General features: G+C 46.9%; 1 protein-coding gene across 2 annotated transcripts in view; it reads right to left on the bottom strand.

Moving 5' to 3' along the window:
- Positions 1-22,787, bottom strand: part of RTN4 (reticulon 4) — a 232,787-nt gene that overhangs the window by 68,677 nt on the left and 141,323 nt on the right. For both annotated transcript variants that reach the window (XM_069234184.1, XM_069234185.1), the window contains exon 5: positions 13,803-13,941. In XM_069234184.1, the coding sequence (XP_069090285.1) occupies positions 13,803-13,941 (139 nt within the window). The remainder of the gene's footprint in view (positions 1-13,802; positions 13,942-22,787) is intronic.

Raw genomic sequence — 22,787 nt, 5'->3', positions numbered from 1 at the left:
AACACAGTGATCAGTTTATCTGTTTGGTTCAGCTTTTGCCGCTGGTGTCCCGGGACCTCATTACATTAATCACACTCCAATCTGAAGAACAAGTTACTCTCTTTAAGCACTTGGCTTCCTCTAGCTAGCAAGGGTTACAGTAGGAAGTTAAAAGGAGTAGAAATTCAAACACACAGTAAATGACATTCAACTGCAACGTCCAAGCAGTGCTTGCCTAGGAACATATCCAAACACAAATGTTTGTGCACACTCCCACAAATATATATCTTTGCTAGTGAAACAATGGAGTTACATCTTTTGCACGCGTTTTTGAAGATCTAACGCACCACGTAACCAAGAGATTAGTGGAGAAGCAAAGCCTCCAGAAAGGCAACTATTTCAACTCACTGTGTAAGTTTCAACATATGGCACAATTAACTTTAGCACAGTTTGCAACACATTACAACATATTTCATCGGAAGATGAAAACTTGGCTTCAATTTGATATCGCGGTTGCATTAACACAGAGCAGTTACCACACGGCCCTCAGTGCAAAGTCAATCTAGGGAGATAAAGATACTTAGTAACCTCAGATGAGCCATCGATGCCAGCAGGAAGTTTTCCATTTCAACACTTGGCTTCACAGGAGTGGGCTGACATGTTTCAAGAGTTTAAACCCAACATGATGAATTTATAATATGGAGACAGAAATCCTATTTGTGCTGCAGAGCCTGGGCATTTTAAAAATGCATGCAAACATTAAAGCAGGCTTAAATTAAACACTGTCTGTGCAAACTGTTTTGGCATGTGCACACATTTGTTCCCTTAAGGGGCCATGCATGTGTTTACATCTGCCATTTCTGCTGCCTCCTCTTTTAAACGGAAAATTCCCATTTAACTATTATACATTTTATGGCTTTACAAATTACGATTCCTCCCTTTGTAAAAAAAATTATGATTCCTCCCTTCGTGGTTGTATCATTAGATATTTGAAGGCTTTCAATGTGATTTGAAATGCTGCACTCGCTCCACAATGTCGCAAAAATACCTTTTTAACCTGGTCCTGGTCTTGCCAGGCCGGAATAATATGATCTCACGCCACATCACTTTAAGCCTGTTAGTTATCCGAAGAGTACCTAATTATCATCTGTCACTGGACTCCTCATTTAGAAACAGGCAGACTGTGTTAGGGGGGGAAAAAAAGCTACTTACTTGTAATGGTAGTTGTCCAGTACTGCCATCTTTCAGAGATTCACATGCTTGAATCATCCTAGTCGTCCATCTGGGACTCCCAGTTCGACCACGGGGGCCGATTCAAGCATGTGAATCTTTCAAAGATGCCAGCACTGGAGAATAAATGTGATCCAAAACACAAAAATGGGCTTAACTGCTCTTCTCTGCTCACAGCAAACAAATGATTGGGATCTATCTGGACAACGTATAAAAGCACAGCTCGTCCTGAGACTGTCAATGTAAACGGAGCAGCTTCCATTAATTACCACCGGTTGTCACCGTATGACTCAATGATCGCTGTTAAGGGCTTCACGCCCAGGTCAAAGTGCATCTCAGTGCCCACTACTGCCTGCCAAGAAAAAAACAGAGCCTCACCTCTGTTGATGTATGAGTGTTAACTTCTCATTAAGAGAAATATATAGTTAGTGTAATTATCACACGTCCATCTGCTATTTTTCCAAGTATTCCTCACACTATGGTCTCAGTCACTCACTCTGCGTCTCGCTCTCTGGGTCTCTCTCTCTCTCTCTCCCCCACCAACTCCCCTCCCTCTGCTCTCCCCCCACCTTGTGGGGCAAAGTTCTGCTATCTATCTGGTCCCTGGTAGTACAGAGAGTAATAATCCTTTAATAACCTGGCTATTTAGATACAGTGAAGGATTGGTTTGTTATAATCACAACAATAAATCAATGCTACCAAGCCTAAGACGATAGACGCTGTAACCAAAGGTGGCCAAGTGCATTGAACTCTCAGCAGTCTACTCCAAGCTGTGACATCTCGATATATGAGGTAGCAGTTACGTGATGCCACCATGTACCCTCACTGCCAACCTGTTCGTCTGTGGCACCGCCAGACGAAAATGGACAGCACAGAATAATCTAGTCAGATTTAGGGGGAAACTCAGCAGGCTGCTGCCCTCAACACAACACTGAAGATACAGGAAAGGCACCTGTTGGAGAAAGTGACAGGGAATACTGGACTTTCTTCATACTGCAATGACAGTGTGTATGGAGGTCCAGCAAACAGGGCTGGGGGCATATGGAAGCCTGCAAGAGATTCCTATGGTAAAATCAGACTTGATAAAAACAATACTCTTAAGAATTAAGTGTGTTCTGAAAGATGTGAGGCTGAGTTTTAGATCTGGCATCTTTTGGCATGTGGTTCCCCACTGTTTTTGCCTTCTGAACTCCTGTTTTTATGGTATGCTGGACTCTGTTTTTGCTTGTTTGTCTCTCCACACTAACACTGCTGATCAGTGCTAAAGTGCAAGTGTTCCCTATGTAAATTGTATTGGTGATTGGGTTATCCATGATTGCAATATGTGATTTACTGGTAAGTCCCTAGTAAAGTGCACTAGAAATCCTGTAAATCAAATGCTACTAGTGGGCCTGTAGAAATGATTGTGCCAACCACATGAGTAGCCCTGTAAACATGTCTCAGACCTTCCACAGTAGTGTCTGTAGGGGCAGTCTTCCACTGCCAAGTCGACCTGGCAAGTGTACCCTCTTGCCAGGCCCAAACCTTCCCTTTTATTACATGTAAGGCACCCCTAAGGTAGGCCCTAGGTAGCCCCATGGGCAGGGTGCAGTGTATTTAAAAGGTAGTACAAGTACCGGTGTGTTTTACATGTCCTGATAGTGAAATACTGCCAAATTCGATTTTCACTATTGCAAGGCCTATCTCTCCCATAGGATAACACACGGACTGCCTTTAAATATCTTAAGTGCAGATCCCCATTGATAGCAGATTGAGATGTGGAGTTTGGGGTCTCTAAACTCACTTTAAAAAAACATATTTTGGTAAAGTTGTGTTTTTAGATTGTCAGTTCGAAAAAGCCACTTTTAGAAAGTAGGCATTTTGTTTCTTAACCATTCTGTGCCTTTGCCTGCTTGTGTATTCCACATCGAGGTCAGACTGACAATTGGGCTGTTGTGAATTCCCTCTAGAGAGTGACATAAAGGGACCTGGGGTGTAGCCTGCATATCCTGTTGAGTCTCCTGGGCTAGTGTGGGGAGGGAAGAGCTGACACTTACACCTGAATGGGATGTGCCTGCCCTCACACAATGCAATCTCCAACCCACTGGTGTGTGTCTGGGACAAGGCAGGATCTTGTCAACAACAGAGCCTTTCCTTTGATAATCTCCTTTCTGCCTTTGAAATAGGCAAACAAGTAGTGGACCCAAAACCCCAGACTTTTTAGAACACTTCTGGATCAAGAGGAACCTCTTCCAAGGAGAAGAGCTGGAGGAGGAGTACTGCCCCTTTGCTGTGTGTTCTTTGCTGGGTTAGCCTGCAGTTGCTGCTTCTGCTTTAAAGAGGGCAAAGACTGGATTTTGTTGTGTATCGTGCTTGTGAAGTTTTTGCAAGGGCTTGAAGTAGAGCTTGACTCCTGCTGGACGTCTCAGGCTACAGCACTGGTAACTGTGTGTGTTGTGCTGCAACATAAGAAAAATCACACAACACCGTCAACGATGCCCCTGCCTGCACCGTGACTGGACGACACGGAGCCATGCCCCATGTCCCACTGCAATCCTGGTCTCTCCGCCACCACCAACTGATGCTGTGACCGAGCCGCTGCTTGCATAGTGACCCATGGGCCCTACACTCCACATCGCCTTGCTTACACTGCAGCACTGGCATCCCAGACGACGCCCCTACACACTGACACAGACGCCGCTGCCTGCCTCGTGGCCTGTGGACACCATTTGTGAGATACACGAAGCACCAACCTGTAGCCCTGGGTCTACCGACACCACCATCAGATGCCCCTGTCTGTTCCACGAATTGTGGGCGCCGCACGAGTCCCACCCCGCGTCATACCACCACCTTGGGCCTACTGATAAGTGTTTCAGCAACGATGACGCTGCTGCCTGCAATGTGACATGGAGACACCGCACATTGCGCTGCCCCACTTCACACAACAGCCCTGGTCTCACTAACGCCCCACAACGCCATCACCGTGCTGCTGACTACACCATGACCGGTGGGCACCACACGTCGCATTGTCACGCTTTGCACCGCAGCTCGATGCCATCCGTGCCATCTCGCCTGACTTTGTCCTCAGCCTGAAGTTTGATCTGCAACACGTGTGACTTCAAGGGCCAGACGACCCCCACACTACCTCTGGAACAGACGCCTGATTCCGGATCTCATTGCGAGAATCACAACACCCTGCATTTCCAAGAAAATGTTTGCTGGTCTTCCAGACAGCGTAGCTGGCCTGTGACTCCGCGGCCGGCCTGAACTGTTGCATTTGTGGTTCACAACGCCATGATAGCCCCAGAAGGAGCTATTGCCTTCATGGAACTGTATTTTTAAGTTAATTCTTGCAAAATTCATATCTTTATTACTGTATGCTGGATTTTTCTCGTTTTTATCTTGTTTTACACAGTTAAATATTGTCTTTTTCTAAAACTGGTGAGGTGTCCTTTTGTAGTGTTTTCACTGTATTACTGTGTTATGCGCAAATGCTTTACACATTGCTTCCGAGATAAGCCTGACTGCGTGTGCCAAGCTTCCAAGTGGGTGAGCAGGGTTATCTGAGCTGGTTATCTCCCTTATCCGGACTAAAGTGAGGGTCCCTGCTTGGACAGGGTGCAAACCAACTGCCAAATAGAGATCCCATTTCTAACAGTGAGCATTGCTTTCGAGTGGCGAAACTAAAATTCACTGCCATGGCCATGGATAGGGCGAAAATGTTGGAATTGTTAGGTGGGGGCAGAAAAAAACGTAACGTGGTGTTGCCATGCTTTAGTTAAACAGTTCCAGGGCTGAATCCGCCTCGTTACCAAACGGGCGATATCCATCAAATGGTATGTCTATCAGTGAAGCCTGGACATCCCTAGAGAAGCCTGTAAACCTCATCCAGGTATGGCAACAAATGCCACACTCATGCTCATCGCCCATCCTATGCAGTCAGTCAGTGGTGTCCAAACAAACTAAAATACAGTCTTTGCTCCACTTGCATCCATCCTGGATAGCTTTGGTCAGAGACACCCAGAGTTTGTCCAGAACTGCAGGCATACTTGTGACACTGTATCCCATAGGGCATGGGAGTTGCAGCCTGGAAGGCAGCTGGCCTTTGCCTAACGGCGTATAATGTTGTATAAGAAGAGAAGGATTGTGTGGTGCTGGACGACTGGGCAGCGTGACCTGTCTAATAACTGGTCAGGATTTCCCTAAGTGTGTATCTGTAATGGCTTCATTAAATGTCAATAGAGAGTCTGCAGGTGCTCTAACAGGCTGGGGGTACCTCAAACAAAACACTGGTCTTCAACCCCTATAGTGGGAAGTCATAACTCCAATACCTCTGTGATGTCCTTCATATAAAATCAACCAAAGAGGCACTTTCTTCAGTTGTGGGGCCAGGAGGCGAAACAAGGACAGTATCTGGAGAAGTATCTAGGCCACTGGCATCTTGAAGTTCTTCATACCAATTTTACTCACATTGGGGGACAAACCATACGCTTCATCAAAACAGTCAATGTTTGAATCTGTGCTGAAAATATTGTGTAGTGTCTGGATCCTGGTAAAGTAAGGGCAAGGTATCTGATTCAGAGAGACTGCCAGCTGGCTGTACTCTGGTTGGAATGGGTACGGCCTCAAACAAGCACCTTGTGGATTCTGCTCAGAGCTGGATAGCGTAACGGGCTGCTTCTGGACTTAACCAAAGACTTCAACCGCAACAATGACCTGGCATGAGGAGAGGACCTTGCGTTCATTTTTACAGCTTTATCTCACGGTTCCATAAAGCCTCTGAATTCAACAGGACACAGTGATTCTAGGGCCTGCAATCGTGCTTCAACCCAAGGCACCATAAGCATACTTCGTGAGGGTCTGTCACATTTGCTTGTGACATTTCCGTCACGGCTTGAACCCTGCTTTAGGGCTGACATTTTTCTTTGCATGCTGTGTACAAATTCTAAATAAAGGTCTGAAAAGACCAAGGACTAGCTCTGGCTCCACACTGGAAGGCGTAGAAAGAAACAAACAGATGTCAGCACACAATGGGTAACACTTATATGAGTTTCCACGCGTCACTTCTGGACAACTTGAGTGCGGAGCCACGATGTCACCTACTGGCATACAGGAGTACTGCTTTAAAGTTTCTAGATCCATTCAGACACCTGGAGAATGATCACAAGGCCGCTTGTTTGGTACTGCATCTGGGACTGAATAAACAAAAGGCATGGAAAACTGAGGTTGAGTATTTGAGTTATTTAGTCATAGCTGACTGGCATGCAAGAACCTAGGGCTGCACTCCTGTCTCTGATAAGCCAACAGCTACTTCATGCACCTGTAGAGGGTCAGAGATTATAGTTCAACAAACTGTTCAGTACAAAGGGCCAAACACTTATTTGCCTGGATTGGGTTGTGAAAGGAGCACTGCCCTCAGAACCACTGTGACTAGCAGTTACAGAAGAACCTCTGCTTAGAAGTGGTGTACTTGCTTTAACTGGCAGCAAGAACGTCTTTCAGACATTTCTCTACAACTCCTTGCTAAGGGCACCCGTATAGTTACAGGGTTGCAAAAAGTCAGCTTTTGCCTTCAATACTTTAACTAAAAAGAGTCAGGTGCTCAGGGAGCTAATATTCCAAAATCTGACTGTGCAAAGGTTGACTTGCAATTGATTTGTGTGGCTATATCACCGATGTGGAATTCATACCTAAAGTCTCTCAGGCTCCATTGCAATTTACTTTCTGTCAGCAGTTGACTCAAATCACCTCTATTATTGCAGCGTATCTTCAAAGCAAATCTGCTGCACAAACCTCTATTGTAATGGCCTTACCCCATTTTCCTTTAGATTGCTTTAATTATAGTTTTTATTCCTAGGCTGTTCCTTATTCACTCTTAATAGACATTGAAAATGTCACTTACCCAGTGTACATCTGTTCGTGGCATTAGTCGCTGCAGATTCACATGTTGTGCATAGCCCGCCATCTGGTGTTGGGTCGGAGTGTTACAAGTTGTTTTTCTTCGAAGAAGTCTTTCGAGTCACGAGACCGAGGGACTCCTCCTCCTTTGCTTCCATTGCGCATGGGCGTCGACTCCATCTTCGATTGTTTTCCCCGCAGAGGGTGAGGTAGGAGTTGTGTGTGTTAGTAATAGTGCCCATGCAATGGAGTGAATAAGTATGTACCAGTTAAGGTTTAAGTAATATATTTACAAAATGTACAAAGTTAAAGATAACTTCCAAACGGCTACAGGCTCCCGGGGAGGCGGGTGGGCACATGTGCATCTGCAGCGACTAATGCCACGAACAGATGTACACTGGGTAAGTGACATTTTCAGTTCGATGGCATGTGTAGCTGCAGATACACATGTTGTGCATAGACTAGTAAGCAGTTATCTCCCCAAAAGCGGTGGCTCAGCCTGTAGGAGTGGAAGTAGTCTGAAATAGAGTTCTTAGTACGGCTTGACCTACTGTGGCTTGTTGTGCGGAGGATAGCACGTCTACACAGTAGTGCTTAGTAAATGTGTGAGGCGTAGACCATGTGGCTGCCTTACATATCTCGTGCATTGGAATATTCCCTAGGAAGGCCATGCTAGCGCCTTTCTTTCGGGTTGAGTGTGCCCTTGGTGTAATGGGCAGCTCCCTTTTGGCTTTAAGGTAGCAGATTTGGATGCATTTAACTATCCATCTGGCTATACCCTGTTTTGATATTGGGTTTCCTGTATGAGGTTTTTGGAATGCAATAAACAGTTGTTTTGTTTTTCTGATTTGTTTTGTTCTGTCAATGTAGTACATTAGTGCTCTTCTGATGTCTAATGTATGTAGTGCCCTTTCAGCTACCGAGTCTGGCTGTGGGAAGAACACTGGTAGTTCTACCGTTTGATTTAAGTGGAACGGTGAAATAACCTTTGGTAGAAATTTTGGATTGGTTCTTAGGACTACCTTATTTTTGTGTATTTGGATATAAGGTTCTTGTATTGTAAACGCCTGAATTTCACTTACTCTTCTTAGAGATGTGATGGCGATGAGAAATGCAACTTTCCAGGTTAGGAATTGTATTTCGCAAGAATGCATGGGTTCAAAAGGTGGACCCATGAGTCTCGTTAAGACGATGTTGAGGTTCCATGAAGGAACGGGTGGTGTCCTTGGTGGTATAATTCTTTTGAGGCCTTCCATAAACGCTTTAATGACAGGTATCCTAAATAGTGAAGTTGAATGGGTAATCTGCAGGTATGCAGATATTGCTGCGAGGTGTATTTTAATGGAAGAGAAGGCCAGGTTTGATTTTTGTAAGTGTAGTAAGTAACCCACTACATCCTTTGGAGATGCGTGTAATGGTTGAATTTGATTATTATGGCAGTAGCAAACAAACCTTTTCCATTTGCTTGCATAGCAGTGTCTAGTGGATGGTCTTCTAGCTTGCTTTATGACTTCCATACATTCTTGGATGAGGTTTAAGTGTCCGAATTCTAGGATTTCAGGAGCCAGATTGCTAGATTCAGCGATGCTGGGTTTGGATGCCTGATCTGTTGTTTGTGTTGTGTTAACAGATCTGGCCTGTTGGGTAATTTGACGTGGGGTACTACTGATAGGTCTAGCAGTGTTGTGTACCATGGTTGCCTCGCCCATGTTGGTGCTATCAGTATGAGTTTGAGTTTGTTTTGACTCAATTTGTTTACTAGATATGGAAGGAGAGGGAGAGGGGGAAAAGCGTACGCAAATATCCCTGACCAGTCCATCCATAGGGCATTGCCTTGGGATTGCCTGTGTGGGTATCTGGATGCGAAGTTTTGGCATTTTGCGTTCTCCTTTGTTGCAAATAAGTCTATTTGAGGTGTTCCCCAAATTTTGAAGTAAGTGTTTAGAATTTGGGGGTGAATTTCCCATTCGTGGACCTGTTGGTGATCTCGAGAGAGGTTGTCTGCAAGTTGATTCTGGATCCCTGGAATAAACTGTGCTATTAGGCGAATGTGGTTGTGAATTGCCCATTGCCATATTTTTTGTGCCAGGAGGCACAGCTGTGTCGAGTGTGTCCCCCCGTTTGTTTAGATAATACATTGTTGTCATGTTGTCTGTTTTGACAAGAATGTACTTGTGGGTTATGATGGGTTGGAATGCTTTTAACGCTAGGAAAACTGCTAGCAGTTCGAGGTGATTTATATGCAGCTTTGTTTGATGTACGTCCCATTGTCCTTGGATGCTGTGTTGATTGAGGTGTGCTCCCCACCCTGTCATGGAAGCATCTGTTGTTATCACGTATTGTGGCACTGGGTCTTGGAAAGGCCGCCCTTTGTTTAAATTTATACTGTTCCACCATAGAAGCGAGATGTATGTTTGGCGGTCTATCAACACCAGATCTAGAAGGTGACCCTGTGCTTGTGACCATTGTGATGCTAGGCACTGTTGTAAGGGCCTCATGTGCAGTCTTGCATTCGGGACAATGGCTATGCATGAGGACATCATGCCTAGGAGTTGTAATACCGTCTTTGCCTGTATTTTTTGTGTTGGATACATGGTTTGTATAACTTTTTGGAAATTTTGAACCCTTTGTGGACTTGGAGTGGCTATTCCCCTTGTTGTGTCTATTGTTGCTCCTAGGTATTGCTGTACTTTGCACGGCAGAATGCATGATTTCACATAGTTGACGGAGAAACCGAGTTTGTAGAGGGTTTGTATGACCTGATCTGTGTGGTGTGAACACTTTGTCAGTGAGTTGGTCTTGATTAGCCAATCGTCTAGATACGGGAATACGTGTATTTGCTGCCTTCTGATGTGTGCAGCTACTACTGCTAGGCATTTTGTAAAGACTCTTGGTGCGGTTGTTATACCGAACGGCAATACTTTGAATTGGTAATGTATTCCTTTGAATACGAACCTTAGGTATTTCCTGTGCAAGGGATGTACCGGTATGTGGAAATATGCATCTTTGAGATCTAAGGTTGTCATGTAGTCTTGTTGCTTTAGCAATGGAAACACTTCTTGTAGCGTGACCATGTGAAAGTGTTCTGATTTGATGTAGGTGTTTAGTGTTCTGAGATCTAGGATTGGTCTCAGTGTTTTGTCCTTTTTTGGTATTAGAAAGTACAGTGAGTAAACTCCTGTGTTTATTTGTGTACCTGGTACCAGTTCTATTGCGTTCTTTTGCAGTAATGCTTGAACTTCTATTTCCAGAAGGTCTGAATGCTGTTTTGATATATTCTGTGTTTTTGGTGGTATATTTGGAGGGATTTGGAGAAATTCTATGCAATAACCATGTTGGATAATTGCTAAGACCCAAGTGTCTGTTGTTATTTCCTCCCAAGATTGGTAATACAGACTTATTCTTCCCCCCACTGGTGTTATGTGGAGGGGATGAGTGACCTGTGAGTCACTGTTTGGTTGCAGGTGTTTTTGGGCTTTGAAATTTTCCTGTTTCTAGGGAATTGTCCTCCTCTGTACTGGCCCCGAAAGCCTCCCCTTTGGTACTGTCCCTGGTAGGTAAACGGTGTTGAATGTGAGGTACTGGCTTGTGTGGCCTGACCCCGAAACCCCCCTCTGAAGGTTGTTTTGCGGAAGGTGCCGAAAGTGCCTCTGCCCTGCGGGGAATAGAGTGCGCCCATGGCCTTGGCAGTGTCCGTGTCCTTTTTTAGCTTCTCAATTGCCGTGTCCACTTCAGGTCCGAATAATTGTTGCTCATTGAATGGCATATTGAGCACCGCTTGCTGTATCTCTGGTTTAAAGCCAGATGTTCGTAACCACGCGTGCCTTCTTATGGTTACTGCTGTGTTAATTGTTCTTGCAGCTGTGTCAGCTGCATCTATAGAGGAGCGTATTTGGTTATTGGAGATGTTTTGTCCCTCCTCAACCACCTGTTTCGCCCTTTTTTGTAAATCCTTGGGTAGATGCTCGATGAGGTGCTGCATCTCGTCCCAATGGGCTCTATCATATCGCGCTAGGAGCGCTTGAGAGTTAGCGATGCGCCACTGGTTTGCAGCTTGTACTGCGACCCTTTTTCCGGCTGCGTCGAACTTGCGGCTTTCTTTATCCGGAGGTGGTGCATCGCCTGACGTGTGAGAGTTGGCTCTCTTGCGAGCTGCCCCTACCACAACCGAATCTGGTGGGAGTCGTGAGGTGATGAAAGCAGGGTCTGTGGGCGGTGCTTTGTATTTCTTTTCCACCCTTGGTGTTATTGCTCTACTCTTGACAGGCTCTTTGAAGATTTGCTTTGCGTGCCTTAGCATTCCTGGGAGCATAGGCAGGCTCTGGCAGGTGCTATGGGTGGAGGAGAGGGTGTTGAAAAGGAAGTCATCCTCGACAGGTTCCGAGTGTAGCGACACGTTATGGAACTCTGCTGCCCTAGCTAGCACCTGTGAATACGCTGTGCTGTCCTCTGGTGGTGAGGGCTTGGTAGGATACGCCTCCGGACTGTTGTCTGACACTGGGGCGTCGTATAGGTCCCAAGCGTCCTGGTCATCTTGGCTCATGGTGGTGTGAGCCGGTGAGTGTGACGGAGTCTGTGCCGGTGATAGGTAAGTTACAGGTGGAGGAGAGGGTGGCGGAGTTACCTTCTTCACCACTTTAGTTTGTGGTGCTTGTTCCTGTATTTGGAACTCAAGTCTCCTTTTTCTCCTACTAGGGGGAAGGGTGCTGATCTTCCCTGTTCCACTCTGTATAAAGATCCGCTTTTGAGTGTGGTCTACTTCAGTGGACTGTAACTCTTCCTCGAATCTATGTTTGCGCAATTGAGAGGACAGTGATTGCTCCTCTGAATATGAGCTGGTTGTTGGCTCGGTTGCCGGTCGTTTCGGCACCAAAACTATGTCCTTACTCGTTTTCGGCTCCGAGGCGACTTTCCTCTTTTTTGGAGTCGAAACTTCTCGGCGTCGATCCTCCTCGGTGCCGCTGTATCTGCGTCGAGCAGCTTCGGCTCCGATGTCTCGGCGTCGATCTTTGTCGGCAGCACTTTCTCGGTCCCGAGATTGCTGCGTGCCTGTGTCTCGACCCGAGTCGGACGATCTCGGCACTAGTTCGGCCTTTTTCGGTGCCGATGGGCGGTCACCGACTTTATGGGTTGAGCCATGGCCTGTTGGCAGTGGCGTCCCCTGGGCCTTGTCTGTTTTCTTGTGTGCTGGCTTCGACGTCTTACTCACTGTTTCGTGGACGTCTAATTCCTCCGAGTCCGATTCATGGATAGAGAAGGCTTCCTCTTCTTCTCCTTGTTCCTCGAACTCTCGGTGTCCTGTCGGCGTGGACGCCATCTGTAATCTTCTGGCTCGCCGGTCACGGAGCGTTTTTTGGGATCGAAACGCACGACAGGCCTCACAAGTTTCTTCCTTGTGCTCGGGCGACAGGCACAGGTTACAGACCAAATGTTGGTCTGTATATGGGTATTTGTTGTGGCATTTAGGGCAGAATCGGAACGGGGTCCGTTTCATCAGCCTCGATGTTACACGCGGTCGGGCCGACCAGGCCCCGACGGGGGATCGAAATTACCCCGAAGGGCTACCGGAGCTCTTCACGATTCGATGCCGATTCTATCTAATCCGATCCCGAACGCAACAATACCGACTTAATTTTCCGAATTTCTAACTATCTTTCCGTTCCGAACCCGGACCGAAAAGGAACACGTCCGAACCCGATGGCGGAAAGAAAACAATCGAAGATGGAGTCGACGCCCATGCGCAATGGAAGCAAAGGAGGAGGAGTCCCTCGGTCTCGTGACTCGAAAGACTTCTTCGAAGAAAAACAACTTGTAACACTCCGACCCAACACCAGATGGCGGGCTATGCACAACATGTGTATCTGCAGCACACATGCCATCGAACATACTGTTAAGTTCCTGCATCACACTGTCAGCCGTTTGGGCTACAAGTGTGCCCTACAAATTACTAGCATCAAAAACAGGTTGAGAGGAGTGTCAAAGATGCAGGGTCTGGTGTGATATACAGTAGCGTGCTGTAACATGCCATCAAGCTGGACAGGCAGTAATGTGGAGCCTAATTTGCAAACCTTTGCCCATGGCCTGTTTTTTGTCCTTTAGACTAGCAACTGAAAGACCTAGAAATTGGCTTAATTTAACACTTACACCTCAAGGTCTCTCGTCACATTAGCTGCACACAAATGGGTGCATGGACATTGATTTGGTTACCCAACATGCTTGCAAGTGTCCCCAGTCCCTGCAGACATATGCATACAGTAACCTAAGCAATTCAGTTATAATACCCTTTGAAGATTTGTACAACGTTGTGATATACACAGCTACCACATTTTATGTACATAATAATGTACTATAACCCTGCCTGGTTTATTCAAGTAGAATGTCCAATACTCATTCCCTAGGAGTGGTCAGCAATAGAACACTATGAATTAAAAATAATAAACATGAAATACCACAGAAAACTCTGTCATTACCAGCTTGACGTTCAGAGTACTTCAATGACAGCAAAAGCCCTTTATTTGGCTTTTACTCATGGCACCTGCAAATATGTTGCACACAACGATCAGAAAATACCACCACAGCATCGAGCTGCCGTATTACGACTGACCTTCTGGTAAGGCTCCTGTACCTAGGATTTCATCTATTCCAAAATGCAGGAATCTTCATGTGCAGAATGACACAGAACAATTAAATAATCAGCCACAATTTAGATGGCATACCTTTAAGGAATCGATCAAGTCTTCTACCAAGAAGAGACGCCGGAGCTCCTTCACAGTGCAGTTCAAGTGGCTCAATGCAACATTGCTGTATTTGTGAACCAGCTCGTCAGACAAAGCAACATCACGCTCCAAGTACGCCCTGTAAAAGAAATGGAGATATTTAGGGACCCCACAACTTAACAAATTCATCTGGATCTTGAATTTCCATAAAATGAAAACGCACCAGCAGATTGCTTGAGTTTATGAACAGTACACTGCAGAATGTCAGCTGACTATTTTGTCTCATGACCTCGAAGATTTGTTTGGACCTTTATTTGCACAGAGAAGCTGTTGTGTTCGTTATGTCTAGACAGCCAAAGGTTCGAGCGGATCATAACCTCTGGCAGAAGCACAACCCCATTTCAGACACTAAGCTAGAATTCCAAACGTCTCTCAACTACGTGGGTGGTTTGCAGCCCAAAGTCTTACATACTATATGATAAAAAACATCTTCTTTGAGGTGTTTTTTTTCATTCATCTCGGTCACTGCAACTGCTAAAAAGGAATCCAATTGAGCATTTTAGACACTCCACCTTTACAGAGTGCTCGTGAGATTTATCTGCAGGATTTGATATAGGCTGCATGTCAAGCACATATTCTGCTCAGACTGTTTCAAAGCACTGAGGGTGAACACAATAGAGGAAATGCCAATGAAGCAACATAGGGTAGAACGAAGGCAGATAGCGAGACCTCGTAAGAGAATACAATGATCTTTCATCTTGGTAGATTTTGTATTCCCAAGGCCACTTCAAAGCAGGGAAGGAGGAGCTAGGAGAGTGGGAGGTAGTGAGAGAGTGAAGGAGGGAACACGTTTTTTATGTCATGTGAGTACATAACTTATGCCAACCATAGATCATCTGAAAGTGGTGGTGGTGGAGAGTGGAAGATGGGGGGGGTGGGGAGGGGGGGGGGGCGCAAAGGCTAGAGAGGGGGGAATGGAGAGAATATTAATAGAAGGAAGAATGTTAGGAAAAAAATAAGGAAGTAACATGCTAATGTTCTGTTTCTTTACATAGTGCTTATTGCGCTCTAGGACCACTGGCAAGATGGGACAAACAGAAGTATGCATGGGAGGGAAGAAAGACTAAGAGGGGCCAGGGTGAGAATGAAAAAAAGACCAGAGGGTGAAAAAGAAGATGGGCCAGGGGCGAAGGAAACATTAGTCATAACAAATTCAGCAGCAAATGTTGTGAAATATGACATTTTGAGCAAAGGAGTTGGAGCCTTCCATCAAAAACGTGAAATCTGTAGAGTACGACCAGGTGTTAGGGTGAGTCTTCACCCATGCACTCAATTCCTCTTTCATCCTATTTATTAACCTGCTCCTCCAGCCTCGCCAAAAAACAATTTCAAGTCCCTACTCAATGCCACCACGCAAGAGGTATGAAGATGGAGATCTACACATCCTCGTTTACATAAGGGCTAGAGTTTCTGGAAGCATTGGGAGTGCTGCTATGCAGCCTAGGACACTCGCTTGTCAGGGCTGTCGAGGGCAGAATGCCACCAGTCTGACAACAAACTGCCTTATTCCAGGTGGCATGTTCATTTAGGGAGGTTGAAGCATGGCAATTTTAGTAAATCTCTTGTAAATGTGCCATTTGCTTCTCGTGGCATCATCCCTTCAGAGTTTAAGGGGTGGATGTGCTAGCTTGTTGCTTAATTTCATATTTCCCCTCCCAAATCCTTGGCTTTTCAGACATGTAATGCCTCACTCTTATGCCTGGCATTGTAGAGTTGTTGAATAGCTTGCTCAGCTGTGAAAGGTTTATATTTTTGCATCAGTTTGAAGGTTGATTGCGTTCCATTCCATGATTTCAGATTCTTCACCTGCGTAGTTCTTTTGAGCTGGTTTTGTCACATGATCTCCACTGGAACATTGTGTATGAAAAATAAATTTGCGTCCAATATGTACGTCTCCTAACTTTCATACTGAAGAGGTGATACACAGGCTTTCGTTGCCGAGCTAGGCGATTCACATATTTACACAGAATTCACACAGAATAACAACTTTAAAGAAAAAACATGGTACTATTTCCTACACTGCTCAAAGTGAGCATGTGCCACCACAAATTAGAACTGAATGCCAGGGTGGGAAAAAGGAACTAATTGCTCAAAATAGCCCTGTAGGAAGTTGGCTCTGTATGTGCTATTTCAAAGTAAGGAATAGCATGCACAGAGTCCAAGGGTTCCCCTTAGAGGTAAAATAGTGGTAAAAAGAGATAATACTAATGCTCTATTTTGTGGTAGTGTGGTCGAGCAGTAGGCTTATCCAAGGAGTAGTGTTAAGCATTTGTTGTACATACACATAGACAATAAATGAGGTACACACACTCAGAGACAAATCCAGCCAATAGGTTTTTATATAGAAAAAAATATCTTTTCTTAGTTTATTTTAAGAACCACAGGTTCAAATTCTACATGTAATATCTCATTCGAAAGGTATTGCAGGTAAGTACTTTAGGAACTTCAAATCATCAAAATTGCATGTATACTTTTCAAGTTATTCACAAATAGCTGTTTTAAAAGTGGACACTTAGTGCAATTTTCACAGTTCCTAGGGGAGGTAAGTATTTGTTAGGTTAACCAGGTAAGTAAGACACTTACAGGGCTTAGTTCTTGGTCCAAGGTAGCCCACCGTTGGGGGTTCAGAGCGACCCCAAAGTCACCACACCAGCAGCTCAGGGCCGGTCAGGTGCAGAGTTCAAAGTGGTGCCCAAAACGCATAGGCTAGAATGGAGAGAAGGGGGTGCCCCGGTTCCGGTCTGCTTGCAGGTAAGTACCCGCGTCTTCAGAGGGCAGACCAGGGGGGTTTTGTAGGGCACCGGGGGGGACACAAGCCCACACAGAAATTTCACCCTCAGCAGCGCGGGGGCGGCCGGGTGCAGTGTAGAAACAAGCGTCGGGTTTGTAATGGAAGTCAATGGGAGATCTAGGGATCTCTTCAGCGCTGCAGGCAGGCAAGGGGGGGGTTCCTCGGGGAAACCTCCACTTGATCAAGGGAGAGGGACTCCTGGGGGTCACTCCTCCAGTGAAAGTCCGGTCCTTCAGGTCCTGGGGGCTGCGGGTGCAGGGTCTCTCCCAGGTGTCGGGACTTAGGATTCAAAGAGTCGCGGTCAGGGGAAGCCTCGGGATTCCCTCTGCAGGCGGCGCTGTGTGGGCTCAGGGGGGACAGGTTTTTGTACTCACAGTCTTAGAGTAGTCCTGGGGTCCCTCCTGAGGTGTTGGATCGCCACCAGCCGAGTCGGGGTCGCCGGGTGCAGTGTTGCAAGTCTCACGCTTCTTGCGGGGAGCTTGCAGGGTTCTTTTAAGCTGCTGGAAACAAAGTTGCAGCTTTTCTTGGAGCAGGTCCGCTGTCCTCGGGAGTTTCTTGTCTTTTCGAAGCCGGGGCAGTCCTCAGAGGATGTCGAGGTCGCTGGTCCCTTTGGAAGGCGTCGCTGGAGCAGGATCTTTGGAAGGCAGGAGACAGGCCGGTGAGTTTCTGGAGCCAAGGCAGTTGTCGTCTTCTGGTCTTCCTCTGCAGGGGTTTTCAGCTAGGCAGTCCTTCTTCTTGTAGTTGCAGGAATCTAATTTTCTAGGGTTCAGGGTAGCCCTTAAATACTAAATTTAAGGGCGTGTTTAGGTCTGGGGGGTTAGTAGCCAATGGCTACTAGCCCTGAGGGTGGGTACACCCTCTTTGTGCCTCCTCCCAAGGGGAGGGGGTCACAATCCTAACCCTATTGGGGGAATCCTCCATCTGCAAGATGGAGGATTTCTAAAAGTCAGAGTCACCTCAGCTCAGGACACCTTAGGGGCTGTCCTGACTGGCCAGTGACTCCTCCTTGTTGCTTTCTTTGTTCCCTCCAGCCTTGCCGCCAAAAGTGGGGGCCGTGGCCGGAGGGGGCGGGCAACTCCACTAAGCTGGAGTGCCCTGCTGGGCTGTGACAAAGGGGTGAGCCTTTGAGGCTCACCGCCAGGTGTTACAGCTCCTGCCTGGGGGAGGTGTTAGCATCTCCACCCAGTGCAGGCTTTGTTACTGGCCTCAGAGTGACAAAGGCACTCTCCCCATGGGGCCAGCAACATGTCTCTGGTGTGGCAGGCTGCTGGAACTAGTCAGCCTACACAGACAGTCGGTTAAGTTTCAGGGGGCACCTCTAAAGTGCCCTCTGTGGTGTATTTTACAATAAAATGTACACTGGCATCAGTGTGCATTTATTGTGCTGAGAAGTTTGATACCAAACTTCCCAGTTTTCAGTGTAGCCATTATGGTGCTGTGGAGTTCGTGTTTGACAGACTCCCAGACCATATACTCTTATGGCTACCCTGCACTTACAATGTCTAAGGTTTTGTTTAGACACTGTAGGGGTACCATGCTCATGCATTGGTACCCTCACCTATGGTATAGTGCACCCTGCCTTAGGGCTGTAAGGCCTGCTAGAGGGGTGTCTTACCTATACTGCATAGGCAGTGAGAGGCTGGCATGGCACCCTGAGGGGAGTGCCATGTCGACTTACTCGTTTTGTCCTCACTAGCACACACAAGCTGGCAAGCAGTGTGTCTGTGCTGAGTGAGAGGTCTCCAGGGTGGCATAAGACATGCTGCAGTCCTTAGAGACCTTCCTTGGCATCAGGGCCCTTGGTACTAGAAGTACCAGTTACAAGGGACTTATCTGGATGCCAGGGTCTGCCAATTGTGGATACAAAAGTACAGGTTAGGGAAAGAACACTGGTGCTGGGGCCTGGTTAGCAGGCCTCAGCACACTTTCAATTGTAAACATAGCATCAGCAAAGGCAAAAAGTCAGGGGGCAACCATGCCAAGGAGGCATTTCCTTACACAACCCCCCCCCCCCCCCCCAAACGAAAGAGGATGAGACTAACCTTTCCCAAGAGAGTCTTCATTTTCTAAGTGGAAGAACCTGGAAAGGCCATCTGCATTGGCATGGGCAGTCCCAGGTCTGTGTTCCACTATAAAGTCCATTCCCTGTAGGGAGATGGACCACCTCAACAGTTTAGGATTTTCACCTTTCATTTGCATCAGCCATTTGAGAGGTCTGTGGTCAGTTTGAACTAGGAAGTGAGTCCCAAAGAGGTATTGTCTCAGCTTCTTCAGGGACCAAACCACAGCAAAGGCCTCCCTCTCAATGGCACTCCAACGCTGCTCCCTGGGGAGTAACCTCCTGCTAATGAAAGCAACAGGCTGGTCAAGGCCATCATCATTTGTTTGGGACAAAACTGCCCCTATCCCATGTTCAGAGGCATCAGTCTGCACAATGAACTGCTTAGAATAATCTGGAGCTTTTAGAACTGGTGCTGAGCACATTGCTTGTTTCAGGGTGTCAAAGGCCTGTTGGCATTCCACAGTCCAGTTCACTTTCTTGGGCATTTTCTTGGAGGTGAGTTCAGTGAGGGCTGTCACAATGGATCCATATCCCTTCACAAACCTCCTGTAATACCCAGTCAAGCCAAGGAATGCCCTGACTTGAGTCTGGGTTTTTGGAGCTACCCAGTCCAGAATAGTCTGGATCTTGGGTTGGAGTGGCTGAACTTGGCCTCCACCTACAAGGTGGCCCAAGTAAACCACAGTTCCCTGCCCTATCTGGCATTTGGATGCCTTGATAGAGAGGCCTGCAGATTGCAGAGCCTTCAAAACCTTCTTCAGGTGGACCAGGTGATCCTGCCAGGTAGAGCTAAAGACAGCAATATCATCAAGATAAGCTGTGCTAAAGGACTCCAAGCCAGCAAGGACTTGATTCACCAACCTTTGGAAGGTGGCAGGGGCATTCTTTAACCCAAAGGGCATAACAGTAAACTGATAATGCCCATCAGGTGTGGAGAATGCTGTTTTCTCTTTTGCTCCAGGTGCCATTTTTATTTGCCAGTACCCTGCTGTCAAGTCAAAGGTACTTAAGAATTTGGCAGCACCTAATTTATCTATGAGCTCATCAGCTCTAGGAATTGGATGAGCATCTGTCTTGGTGACAGAATTGAGCCCTCTGTAGTCCACACAAAACCTCATCTCTTTCTTTCCATCTTTGGTGTGAGGTTTGGGGACTAAGACCACTGGGCTAGCCCAGGGGCTGTCAGAGCGCTCAATTACTCCCAATTCTAGCATCTTGTGGACTTCCACCTTGATGCTTTCCTTAACATGGTCAGACTGTCTAAAAATTTTGTTCTTGACAGGCATGCTGTCTCCTGTGTCCACATCATGGGTACACAGGTGTGTCTGACCAGGGGTTAAGGAGAAGAGTTCAGGAAACTGTTGTAGGACTCTCCTACAATCAGCTTGCTGTTGGCCAGAGAGGGTGTCTGAGTAGATCACTCCATCTACTGTGCCATCTTTTGGGTCTGATGACAGAAGATCAGGGAGAGGTTCACTCCCTGCCTCCTGATCCTCATCTGTTACCATCAACAGATTCACATCAGCCCTGTCATGGAAGAGCTTAAGGCGGTTCACATGGATCACCCTCTTAGGGCTCCTGCTTGTGCCCAGGTCCACCAGGTAGGTGACCTGACTCTTCCTTTCTAGCACTGGGTAAGGGCCACTCCATTTGTCCTGGAGTGCCCTGGGAGCCACAGGCTCCAGAACCCAGACTTTCTGCCCTGGTTGGAACTCAACCAGTGCAGCCTTTTGGTCATACCAAAACTTCTGGAGCTGTTGGCTGGCCTCAAGGTTTTTGGTTGCCTTTTCCATGTACTCTGCCATTCTAGAGCGAAGGCCAAGTACATAGTCCACTATGTCCTGTTTAGGCTCATGGAGAGGTCTCTCCCAGCCTTCTTTAACAAGGGCAAGTGGTCCCCTTACAGGATGACCAAACAGAGTGAGAATCCTACTCCCTTCTGTGGCACCTCTCTGTAAGCGAAAAGCAGACATGGCAAGAGGACATCCCATCTCCTTTTGAGTTTTTCTGGGAGCCCCATGATCATGCCTTTTAATGTCTTGTTGAATCTCTCAACCAAGCCATTAGTTTGTGGATGGTATGGTGTAGTGAATTTATAAGTCACTCCACACTCATTCCACATGTGCTTTAGGTATGCTGACATGAAGTTGGTACCTCTGTCAGACACCAACTCCTTAGGGAAACCCACTCTGGTAAAGATACCAATGAGGGCCTTGGCTACTGCAGGGGCAGTAGTCGACCTAAGGGGAATAGCTTCAGGATACCTGGTAGCATGATCCACTACTACCAGGATATACATATTTCCTGAGGCTGTGGGAGGTTCTAGTGGACCAACTATGTCCACACCCACTCTTTCACAGGGAACCCCCACCACTGGAAGTGGAATGAGGGGGGCCTTTGGATGCCCACCTGTCTTACCACTGGCTTGACAGGTGGGGCAGGAGAGGCAAAACTCCTTAACCATGTTGGACATATTGGGCCAGTAGAAGTGGTTGACTAACCTCTCCCACGTCTTGGTTTGTCCCAAATGTCCAGCAAGGGGAATGTCATGGGCCAATGTTAGGATGAACTTCCTGAACAGCTGAGGCACTACCACTCTCCTAGTGGCACCAGGTTTGGGGTCTCTGGCCTCAGTGTACAGGAGTCCATCTTCCCAATAGACCCTATGTGTTCCATTTTTCTTGCCTTTGGACTCTTCAGCAGCTTGCTGCCTAAGGCCTTCAAGAGAGGGACAGGTTTCTTGTCCCTTACACAGCTCCTCCCTTGAGGGTCCCCCTGGGCCCAAGAGCTCAACCTGATAAGGTTCAAACTCCAAAGGCTCAGTTCCCTCAGAGGGCAGAACTTCTTCCTGAGAAGAGAGGTTCCCTTTCTTTTGCTGTGTTGCAGTTGGTTTCCCAACTGACTTTCCTGTTCTCTTGGTAGGCTGGGCCATTTTTCCAGACTCCAGCTCTACTTTTTCACCCTGTGCCTTGCATTGTGCTCTTGTTTTCACACACACCAGTTCAGGGATACCCAGCATTGCTGCATGGGTTTTTAGTTCTACCTCAGCCCATGCTGAGGACTCCAGGTCATTTCCAAGCAGACAGTCCACTGGGATATTTGAGGAGACCACCACCTGTTTCAGGCCATTGACCCCTCCCCATTCTAAAGTAACCATTGCCATGGGATGTACTTTTCTCTGATTGTCAGCGTTGGTGACTGTGTAAGTTTTTCCAGTCAGGTATTGGCCAGGGGAAACCAGTTTCTCTGTCACCATGGTGACACTGGCACCTGTATCCCTCAGGCCCTCTATTCTAGTCCCATTAATTAAGAGTTGCTGTCTGTATTTTTGCATGTTAGGCGGCCAGACAGCTAGTGTGGCTAAATCCACCCCACCCTCAGAAACTAGAGTAGCTTCAGTGTGGACCCTGATTTGCTCTGGGCACACTGTTGATCCCACTTGGAGACTAGCCATACCAGTGTTACCTGGATGGGAGTTTGGAGTGGAACCTTTCTTGGGACAGGCCTTGTCTCCAGTTTGGTGTCCATGCTGTTTACAGCTATGACACCAGGCCTTTTTGGGATCAAAGTTTTTACCCATGTACCCATTGTTTTGTGAAGAGGCTCTGGGCCCACCCTCCTGTGCAGGTTTTTGGGGGCCTGTAGAAGACTCTTTACTATTTTTAGTTTTGGTTGTCTTATCACCCTTCCCCTGGGGAGTCTTTGTGACCCCTTTCTTTTGGTCACCCCCTGTTGAAGTCTTGGACACCCTTGTCTTGACCCAATGGTCCGCCTTCTTTCCCAATTCTTGGGGAGAAATTGGTCCTAGGTCTACCAGATGCTGATGCAGTTTATCATTGAAACAATTACTTAACAGGTGTTCTTTCACAAATAAATTGTACAGCCCATCATAATTACTTACACCACTGCCTTGAATCCAACCATCTAGTGTTTTCACTGAGTAGTCTACAAAGTCAACCCAGGTCTGGCTCGAGGATTTTTGAGCCCCCCTGAATCTAATCCTATACTCCTCAGTGGAGAATCCAAAGCCCTCAATCAGGGTACCCTTCATGAGGTCATAAGATTCTGCATC

Source organism: Pleurodeles waltl, chromosome 5, assembly GCF_031143425.1.
Source record: "Pleurodeles waltl isolate 20211129_DDA chromosome 5, aPleWal1.hap1.20221129, whole genome shotgun sequence".
Lineage (NCBI taxonomy): Eukaryota > Metazoa > Chordata > Amphibia > Caudata > Salamandridae > Pleurodeles > Pleurodeles waltl.
This window is presented reverse-complemented; position numbering and strand designations above follow the sequence as displayed.